Source organism: Brachionichthys hirsutus, chromosome 7 (genome assembly GCF_040956055.1).
Source record: "Brachionichthys hirsutus isolate HB-005 chromosome 7, CSIRO-AGI_Bhir_v1, whole genome shotgun sequence".
Taxonomy (NCBI): domain Eukaryota; kingdom Metazoa; phylum Chordata; class Actinopteri; order Lophiiformes; family Brachionichthyidae; genus Brachionichthys; species Brachionichthys hirsutus.
Window position 1 is genome coordinate 3,713,729 of NC_090903.1, and position 10,110 is coordinate 3,723,838.

Below are 10,110 nucleotides of genomic sequence, written 5' to 3' on the forward strand. Positions count from 1 at the left end.
TGTGTCGTGCCAGACCGCCTGGTGGAGTCGGGCGCCTTAAAGAAGGCGGTGGAGACGGTTTACGCCGCGTACCTCCCCAAGAACGCGCACCCTTTCCTGTACCTCAGGTAACCGGCCTCGCGTCTGCTTCTTCTCTCTCTCTCTCTCCCCGGCTTTACTCTCCGTTAACGCCGGCCCGCCGCCTTCCCCATGGTCCCGCAGCTTGGAGATCGCGCCGCAGAACGTCGACGTGAACGTCCATCCCACGAAGCACGAAGTGCATTTCTTGCACGAGGACGGCGTCATCGAGAGCGTTCAGAAGCACATCGAGGGCAAACTTCTCGGCTCCAACTCCTCGCGCACGTACTTCACTCAGGTAGAACGTCGCCTCGTCTGCTTGCTGCACTTCCTGTTGGGTTTTGTCGCGGCGCTCCAACCTGCTCCGCTGCGCCCGAGCAGAACTCTCCTGCCTGGCCTTTCAGCCTCGGGTGGCGCCGAGGCCAAATCCTCCGGCGCGGCGGCGGCAGAGTCCGGCGACCGCGTCTACGCGCACCAGATGGTGAGGACCGACTGCCGCGCCCAGAAGATGGACGCTTTCCTCCAGCCGAAAGAGAAAGCACCTCCCGATGGCGAAGCAGCTGGAGCCAGCGGCGGGGAGGAGGCGCTCCGAGCGGCCCAGTCTGACCCTGCAGAGATGGAGGATGCAGACATGCTGGAGGCGGAGGAAGACGATGCCGAAGCATTTCCAAGGTGAATTCCTTTCTTTAGCTCATCCTGCGCCGAGTGGCTCAGATCCGATGCAATTGTAAATGTTGAACACTAGATGGCAGTGAGGCGAAGGAAGAGCCGGCAGAAGGAACAAAATCATGCGTCCAGATGTTTGTCTCCGTAAGAGAGGGAGACTCAGATCTGCTGCAGACGGGGTCGAATGTTGGAGGCACATTTATAAGGGACCCAAAACGTGCCTTCAGATGAACGTGTGCTAACTAGTCATCGTAAGGAGGGTTCTGGTGGTCAAACGTTTTTCTACTGCCCCCGTGTGGCTGAAGATGGAACTCAACTGTTTGTTCCCTCATGAATGAGCTGAAACCTTTTAACAGTCTGTGCATTGTCTCAGTGCTTCCACTTGTAAGCCAGTGTGAGTTGACTGTGGGGGGGGGGGGGGGGGATCTGATCCAGAACAAGGTCAGGAAAAACATTTTAACATTAAACTCCATTTACGAATTCAAAATCAATGCATCAGCTCTGATTGACTTTAACTTTTCATGGTTGGTGTTTAAAGATACCAAGAACAATCTAGAACCTTTTGATGCTGATCCAGATCACCATGTGGACGGAGTAAATCCAGTTAGGAGGGGAACGAGCTGCTTGGAGGAGGCCTGCGCTCTCAGATTGGTTTTCTACTTGTCCTGGTGGTTCCGGTCCTTTCAGGAGTAAAAGTATCTAAACTCTCTACCTGATTCAGAACCGAAGAAGCGTCTTCAACCAAAGCTAAACGAGTCCAGTTGACTCTTGTTCTTGGTTTTTCTCCCATTGGGGGTTATTTTATGGCACAATGAGGTTGGAGGTGTGGCGTGTTGTGAGCTGGTTTGTGCGTTTGTGACCCAGGAAGCGACCCAGAAAGGAACGGCACCATGAAGAAGAAGAAGAGGAGGATGAGGAGGAGGAGCCGACGGCCGCGGCCACACCCACACCCAAGAGACGGATCATCAAACTGAACAGCATCAAAGAGATCAGAGCCGAGATCACCCAGAACACTCACACAGGTGAGCAGACCAGGAAGGGGGTCCCCCCCCCCCCCCCCCCCCCCCCCCCCCGATCAAGTTCAGAGTTTAACAGTGTCTGTCGCCCCCCCCCCCCCAGGTCTTCAAGAAATGCTGCAGAACCACTCATTTGTGGGCTGCATCAGCCCCCAGTGGACTCTGATCCAGCATCACACCAAACTGTACCTGCTCAACAGCACCACCCTCAGGTCAGAACCGGGACCGTCCAGAACCAGGACCGTCTCTGCAGCGTCGACTCATTTCTCTTTCTGTCACAGCCGGGAGCTTTTCTACCAAATCCTGATCTACGACTTTGGAAACTTCGGCGTTCTCAGGCTGTCTGTAAGTCGATTCCGGATTGTCAGTGGTTGCCGTTAGCGACGACCCGGAAGCAGCTTTTTTACACGAATGTCAGATCCAGGAAACATCCGTCCATCCATTTTCTCGGGGATGAGACAATCGTCCCGTGCACAGGCTCAGACTTCCATGGGGGGGGGGGGCTCTGTGCTTCCAGACTCCAGCCCCTCTGTACGACCTCGCCATGCTGGCTCTGGACTCCGAGGCGAGCGGCTGGACGGAGGAGGACGGACCCAAAGAGGGTCTGGCTCAGTACATAGTGGACTTCTTGAAGAAGAAGGCCGACATGCTGGAGGACTATTTCTCCGTGGAGATCGACCAGGTGAGTCGCGTCGGGTCGGCGCAGGTCTCAAGTCTTCAGGGTTCAGTCCTGTTGGTGATGTCTCTCCTGTAGGACGGGAACCTGACGGGGCTGCCGTTGCTGCTGGACCGGTACACCCCCGTCATGGAGGGGCTGCCCTTGTTCATCCTACGCTTGGCCACCGAGGTAGAAGCGCCGTCGGGATGAGAGGCCGATTCTAGAAGCGGCGTGTTTCGTCTCTGTTTCATCTCTGCCTCTGCCCGTAGGTGAACTGGGACGACGAGGGGGAGTGTTTCAGGGACTTTGGTCGGGAGTGCAGCAGCTTCTACTCCATCAGGAAGCAGTACATCCTGGAGGCGGGCCCGGGAGAGCAGCAGGTGTGAAGGAGTTGGACCCGCCTTTAGGTTGACGCTGGTATTAAGAGACATTAATAGTGTGTGTGTGTGTGTGTGTGGCGCTTCAGGAGGCGGAGGCGAACTCGTGGCGTTGGAAAGTCGAGCACATCATCTTCAAAGCCTTCCGAACTCTCTTCAGTCCTCCGACGCGGTTCGGCGAGGACGGCACGGTGCTGCAGGTCGCCAGCCTGCCCGAGCTCTACAAAGTGTTTGAGAGGTGCTGATTGGCCGAAGCTCCACGTGGCTGCTTTCATTCTGGACCCGACCTCTGTGCTGTAAATAAATACTTTGAACTAGGGGTGTCCTCCGAGTCCCGATCCGCTGATTGGTCAGCTCCCACCAAGGGGGCGGTCTCTGTTCCAGGCTGCTGTCCCAGCTAGTCTGACCAGGATAATAATATAACTCTATTATTGTGCAAGTAATATAAATAAATAAAAATACGTCTCTCACCGGTAAGTCTTCCTGTCCTACAAGATGATCTATGTGGGAGGGGCTAAAGTTACCACGCGGCTCCTTGGTGATGTTTAGGCTCGATAAAGAGTTTAATGCTGATGGGATTGCTTCTTTGAATTTAGCAATGGCGCCATCAGACATACATCTAGTCAAGGCAGTTCTCTTTGAGGGCGCGTAGGCCAATAACACAAACGTAAACGTGATGAATCTGTGGTCTGATACGAAAGGGTTCAGTGGAAATGCAATTAATTGATCAATACCGTACGTGAGAACCAGAACCAAGGTGTGATTGATGATGAATATATTTATTAGATAGAATGTTAGAGTACAAGTACAGTCAAACAGTAGTATGTATTACAGTACAAGTACAATCAAACATCTTGTCTAAGAGGAGCATTTCAAAAAAGCCCTTGCAGTCTTGTTTCCGTTGAAAGTCCTTCGTACATAAATCATCGACATTTAACAATACCAATAAAACTAATATTAAATTACTCAATTGATGCAAAATAACAATAAAATAAAAATAAATTGCACCACAGATTAAAGATCTGTCTGCAGCAGAACTAAATATCTGGGCCACATCATCAATGACCAGCTGGGAGATGATGATGACATCATCAATGACCAGCTGGGAGATGATGATGATGATGATGACATGTATAGACAGCGGCGGATGCTGTATGCGCAGGCCAACATGCTGAAGAAGAAATTTAGTTTTTGCTCTGAAGCGGTCAAAGTCACCCTCTTCAGGGCCTTTTGTACGCCACTCTATACTGCCCCCTTGTGGATCAAGTACAAACAGGCCAGCATGCAGAAGTTGAGGGTGGCATACAATGGCTGCATGAGGATACTTCTCAGGAAGCCAAGATGGTCCAGCGCCAGTGAGATGTTCTGTGGTGTCGGGTTAACACCCTTAATGCTCAGCTGAGGCACCTGCATGCAGGTTTATATGTCGGCTGCATGAATCAGGGAATGACGTCATCAGAACACTGACTCAGCCAAGCCTAAGTGCTGTGAAGTTTAACTCAGGTATTTGGTGTCATTGGTACCTGATGATATTATAGGATTACTGTGTTTACTATGTAAACGTTGTAAATGTTGTAAATGTTATGTGTGCTTTTTAATTGGACCATTGTGTCTGCAATAAAGATTTGATTGATTGATTGATAAAGCTGTGGGCGGGTTCTTTCACTCTCTGGGAGGAGCCAATTGAGTCTACCAATGAGAGGAAGGCAGTCATCACTGACATCCATGAATGTTAAAATCTCCCACAACAAGTAGGCAGAGGGAGACGGTGCTAAAAGCTATTCGGTAGCTATCTTATTCAACCAAAGGAAAACTGCCCAAAAAAGTGGGAAAATATGTGGAGCTAATCCGGTTATCAATGAACATGATTAGCAGTGATTACATGTATGTGGGAAAAGAGCAGAAAAAGTGAATGATTGTACGGTGGCAGAGAGAACACAAACAAACCGGAAGTGACGCAATACGCTCGCTCACCGGGGTACGTCAGTACGTCGATCCTTCAGTTCCGACTTGAACAGCGAAATTCTTTTTTTTTACTTTATTAACAAAACTCACCGGTACAAACGCACTGAAAAGATCTGAAACAAAACATTAACATTTTCCGATGTCAAAATAGAAAAAAATCTAACAATGAGTAATATAAAATCACCAATATGTTCAAAAGAAGGGAAAGAATTAGAAGGAAAATAATTAAATACAAAAATAAACACAAGAAGAAAAATAAAATATACTGGTAAATTCAAAATAAAATTACAAGCAAGGGGTATGGGAAAAGTTAACTTCTGCTATAAATGTGTTCAATTTTTTTTGCCTGGGAATTATTTGAACAGCGAAATGAAATGGAATGTCCGACGTTGCTGCCATGGCAACGCAAACAGTGAGCGAGAAAGCTAAAACAAGCGTCTGTTATCGGCATCGATGCACATTTCTGTAAGTGAACTGAAGCTGATTTCCCTGCAAAGCTTCGTTATTGTAAGTGAAGAACCATGATTTCGCCTGTTAAGTCGCTCTTAAAATATGAGAGTCCAATTTCTATCAGCAAAAGCCCAGGCAGCCAATCAACCAAGGTAAGTCGATGAAAGTATACCAACAAGACGGAACAATTACATGTAGCCCTCCTATAAAACAAAGATGGGTGAATAATCCTCCTTTTACAGCACTGCCCCCCAAGAGTGGAACTGTTTGACTCCTGCCCTCAAAACATGCACCTCTTTGGCCTCCTTCAAAACGGCCCGAAAAATACACCTTTCAGGGGGACATAAACGGAGATAGTCATCACGACTCTCTCCGGATCAAACCCCCCCCCCCTTTATTCTCCACCTACGTTGTACATATTATGTGTCTTTTTAATTTATTGTTATTTTGCATCAATGGAGTAATTTAATATTAGTTTTATTTGTATTGTTACATGTCGATGATTTATGTACGAAGGACTTTCAACGGAAACAAGACAGCGATGGCTTTTTAGAAATGCTCCTCTTAGACAGGATGTTTGACTGTACTTGTACTGTAATACATGCTACTGTTTGACTGTACTTGTATTGCTCTAACATTCTATCTAATAAATATATTCATCATCATCATCACAGTCTTCTGGCCTGTCAAACAAGAAAAGTAGCGGTAGCCTGGAGATCCTGAACTCCATCCTACCACCCAGGTATGAGTATTCCCATCTGCAATGTATTGTTCAAGATCCAAAGCCATGCTCTGTGGCATCTGAACTTCTGCTGCGGCAGGGAATGGAAAGAGGAAAACCTGCGGTGGGTGCAGCATGTGTCCAGTGCGCCTTGTACGAGAGCCGACGTCATTAGCCTGGAGGAAGAGCTGTCCACAAGGCTGAAGGAAAGGGAGGCCAGAGACACAGGGATCTGCCCCGTACGCAGGGAGCTCTACGCCCAATGCTTTGGTAACCAATGAGGCCTACGATGAATGCAGTTACTATGCCCAGATAAAAAATAAATAAAAATAAAAATCCTATATGGTTGTTTTCTCCTAAACATATTTCAACAAATCATAAATTCAATCGTCTGATCATCCCGATTTGTGTTTCTCAAAGATGAGCTTATCCGGCAGGTGGCCACGAACTGTGCTGAAAGGGGTCTGCTGCTGGTTCAGGTCAGAAACGAGATCCAAATGACAATCGATACCTACGAGAAAGTGCTTGAAAGCAGCTTCGCTTTCGGCATAAGGAAATCAATGCAGGCCATGCAGAGCAAAGAGGACATGGAAGAAAGGGTAAGGACGTTCACCTGGCTGGTCAGACACCATCATGGAAGAGAAACCAAAAACTCAGCATGAGGAGATTTATTTTGTCATTCATCTGAAGTTTAGACGGTTCTTCGGTTTGATAACCAGCAGAGGGCAGCATTTCTCTTCAGAGGTTCTTGGAGAAATAAGGATGGCGGTTGCACTCTTGACGTAATTGCTGTGGAATCTGGGGCAGACTTTCAGTTGTGTTTTAATTCGAACGCAGATTTCTAAACTGGAGAATGAGCGAAATGTTCTGATGAAGGAACTGAACGAGCAGAAAGCCAGATGTGACGCAATCGAGAAGAGAGAAAATGAAAAAGCCCAAATTGAAGAAAAGAAGCACATCGTAGAGATTCAATTCATGAAGAAGGTCAACCAGCAGCTCAAGGTGATGTCTCTAATTACAGGTCAAACATGTTTTGCTGTGTTGACCCTCTTCAACCTTTAATATTTGTCTTCCTTTTAAGGACCAACTGGACGAGACGCGTGCACAAAAGAAGTAACGAGACTCAGACGGGATCGGGCCGCTGGATAAAGCCTATTTCCATTTATTTAGCATTCTTCCTTTTGTTAGCGCCGTGTGTTCGACAAAACTGGCGTCTTCAGACAAGTTTAAATAGATTGTTTTGTGCGACTTCTGTCTAGTTTTTCGATCGCTTGGCCTTTCGGATTCGGTACAGACATGCATCATGTCAGGGCAAAAAAATATATATCATTATGGCAAAAAAATATATATCATTATGGCCACGCCCCCAGACACACAGGAAGGCGGCCATATTGGATTGAAACTTAAAAACTCCTGATGGCAGACGGCCATATAATCCAAATAACGATTTGACTAAACTGTGAGCTACTCATGCAGCTCAAATCTAAACACTCGTTCGCTGTAAGGCCGATTGTCAAAGTTTCCCTTTGAAAGCGTCCAGGTAGGAAGGGTCAATAAGTGTTTAAAATTTGGTTTTGATTGGAGCGTGTGTGTGTGTGCAAACGCTGACTCAGCAGTTTTTAAGTTTCAATCCAATATGGCCGCCTTCCTGTGTGTCTGGGGGCGTGGCCAAAATGGCCAATTTCATGTCTGGAAAGAGCAAAGTTCTGTGTTTCCTGAGTCGGGATCAATAATAATAAGTAGAAAAGCACGTGTTAGATAAACCTCCATCAAGGTACAATAAATAAATAAGCCGGTCGTGTATTTAAACATTCCTGGATCTTCTGGAATGTGTGTTGATGTGTATTTTTAACTGATTTGTGAATCAATAAATGGACTTGTAATAAATGTAATATTTGTTCCTGACCTCATTCCGGATCAGATCCGGAAGACATTTTTCATGATGGCGCATCTCGGACCCCTTTATGACCGGGATTTTTTGCTGAGTGACTTTGAATGTATATCCTCCATTATGAGTAAATGGGAAAATCCAGATTTTAAATATTTACAAACAACAAAATTTATTTCAAATGATCTTTAAAAAAATTACAAATAACAAGAATATATACAATAAAGAATATATCCAATAAAGAATATATAAAGTTGTGTCTTCGGGCAGATTAATTCAATCTGCTTAAAGACTGCGGTTCCTGCACTCCCTGTCTCTCTCTCTTCATTTTCTTGCCCTGCACAGAAGCAAACATGAAGTGAGATCTCGGCTCAGACGACCGGTGTCGATGTCGTCGTCGTGGTGACGCTATATACTCACGTAGTTATTTTTTCCTGTCCATTCAGGGTGCTGCTGCTGGTGGAGTAATTTTTCTCTGTCGGCTTGAGCGTAGTATCTCTTTTGCTCCTCCGGTGACAGCGACTTCCACTGTGGACGGATGACAAACACACACAGTCGGTCATAACCCGGAACACACACTAGCACACGCAATGATGACGCAATGATGATGCAGCGATGACGCAGCGATGATGCAGCGATGACGCAGCGATGACGCAGCGATGACGCAGCGATGACGCAGCGATGACGCAGCGATGACGCAGCGATGACGCAGCGATGACGCAGCGATGACGCAGCGATGACGCAGCGATGACGCAGCGATGACGCAGCGATGACGCAGCGATGATGCAGCGATGACGCAGCGATCACAGGAAGAGATTCATCTCTGCTCAGCGCTATAAACGCACGGATGCAGACGGAGCCTCTGTCCAAACCGTGGCTTTCATCTCTGCAGCGTATTTCGCCGTTAGACGAAACTGATGAAAGGTGAGCCTCCCCCAAACGTCCTAAACTAAACGTCTTACCTGCCGCCCCAGCGCTGTATTCACGGCGCCGCTCCCCAGGCGTCTGATGCTGGGGTCCACAAACGGCCGTTGCTCCCTCAGGAACAGCATGAAGGCGTTTGGGGGCTTCTTCACGTAGGGACGGCCGTCGTCCAATTTGCTGTAGGTACGAATCATGTCACGCATTTAGGGCGCTCCAAGTCAACAGAGAGATTCACAACGTGTGTCGGGAGAAGACATTTTGGTAGAAGAGTCCATTCAGGACGAAAGCGCCCCAGAGAGAGGGAACTCACCGTTTGGAGGTTTTTGGGGCCGGGCGTTTCGTTTGTGGAGGAGCAGCAGGAGGGTAGCACTGCTCCGCTGCTGGCATGCCCTGCAGGGGGCACTGACCCCACAGGTTCTGGGGAGGAGCAGCAGGACGGTAGCACTGCTCCGCTGCTGGCATGCCCTGCAGGGGGCACTGACCCCACAGGTTCTGGGGAGGAGCAGCAGGACGGTAGCACTGCTCCGCTGCTGGCATGCCCTGCAGGGGGCACTGACCCCACAGGTTCTGGGGAGGAGCAGCAGGACGGTAGCACTGCTCCACTATGTTCGGTGGCAGCGCGTAGAGCGGTTCTCCGTTCCTTCACAGAGACGAGACGAGCGTTAGATCACAGGAGCGGCGTGAGACCGTCCCGTCAGCGGCTGCTTTCATGCTTCTATCCGGCACTTACAGCATTCCAATAATGGGCAGGTCCATCAATCCAGGGAAGTTCACCACCGGGGGGTTCTGAACCTGCATGCATGAGCAAGAACATGGTGCTTAGATGAGCTTCCAAGGTGTCACCTGGGTTACACCCCTTAAACATTTACATTGAAGTAGAAGAAGAATTGGGGCTGGATTACCGTTTCCAGAGCAGCAAACTGAGGGTTGCTGGACATCTCCGGTGTCGGGAGGTTCTGTTCACCCAACTGACCCGGCATGTCCTGTGGTGGAGCAGCGGGGGGGTCACTGTGGACCGCATTCTGGACATTCTCCGGGGGACACGCTGCACCCTGTTGGTCCTCTGGCGGGTCACTGCTGGGTGCCGCCGTGCACAGATCCTCCTCCTGCATGGACTCCATCAGCAGGTTCAGTACCGCCTCCAGGGAAGCACCGTCTGCACCCTGGTTCTGCGGGTCCGGACGCTGCGACCGCTCGGTCTCATAACTGAGGTCGTGTTCGGGCGCGTTGCTGCTGCAACCGGCAACACACATCAAGCGTTAGCTCATTTCTGGACCAGCGTTAATGAAATCATGTTTGGGCTGAAACGTTGTCCTGAATAAACTGCTCAGGAGGACAGGAAGTTGTTTTTTAATCGAAATAAACTCTTATTGATCCACAATTAATAA

At 48.6% G+C, this 10,110-nt stretch overlaps 3 protein-coding genes across 3 annotated transcripts in view; 2 read left to right on the plus strand and 1 right to left on the minus strand.

Moving 5' to 3' along the window:
* The window catches only part of mlh1 (mutL homolog 1, colon cancer, nonpolyposis type 2 (E. coli)), a 10,948-nt gene extending 7,859 nt beyond the window's left edge, over window positions 1–3,089 (plus strand). The window contains exons 2-11 of the mRNA XM_068741566.1: window positions 14–107; window positions 202–354; window positions 439–729; window positions 1,588–1,745; window positions 1,843–1,951; window positions 2,021–2,084; window positions 2,257–2,421; window positions 2,494–2,586; window positions 2,667–2,777; window positions 2,864–3,089. Coding sequence (XP_068597667.1) covers window positions 14–107; window positions 202–354; window positions 439–729; window positions 1,588–1,745; window positions 1,843–1,951; window positions 2,021–2,084; window positions 2,257–2,421; window positions 2,494–2,586; window positions 2,667–2,777; window positions 2,864–3,019 — 1,394 coding nt within the window. The 3' untranslated portion in view covers window positions 3,020–3,089. The remainder of the gene's footprint in view (window positions 1–13; window positions 108–201; window positions 355–438; window positions 730–1,587; window positions 1,746–1,842; window positions 1,952–2,020; window positions 2,085–2,256; window positions 2,422–2,493; window positions 2,587–2,666; window positions 2,778–2,863) is intronic.
* A 2,759-nt stretch (window positions 3,090–5,848) lies between these two features.
* Window positions 5,849–7,027, plus strand: LOC137896036 (axonemal dynein light intermediate polypeptide 1-like; the record flags this gene model as incomplete). Its single annotated transcript, XM_068741567.1, has 5 exons — window positions 5,849–5,931; window positions 6,011–6,180; window positions 6,331–6,509; window positions 6,748–6,912; window positions 6,992–7,027. Coding segments are annotated over 5 exons (633 nt in total), but the record flags the coding sequence as incomplete, so codon positions are not given.
* A 960-nt stretch (window positions 7,028–7,987) lies between these two features.
* LOC137895641 (lymphoid enhancer-binding factor 1-like) lies at window positions 7,988–10,010 on the minus strand. Its single transcript, XM_068741131.1, has 4 exons — window positions 9,033–10,010; window positions 8,761–8,899; window positions 8,219–8,326; window positions 7,988–8,135 (listed from the first exon to the last, which is right to left on the minus strand). The coding sequence occupies exons 1-4, from the start codon at window positions 9,257–9,259 to the stop codon at window positions 8,070–8,072; spliced, it is 540 nt and encodes a 179-aa protein (XP_068597232.1). The 5' UTR covers window positions 9,260–10,010; the 3' UTR covers window positions 7,988–8,069.
* Window positions 10,011–10,110: the final 100 nt, after the last annotated feature.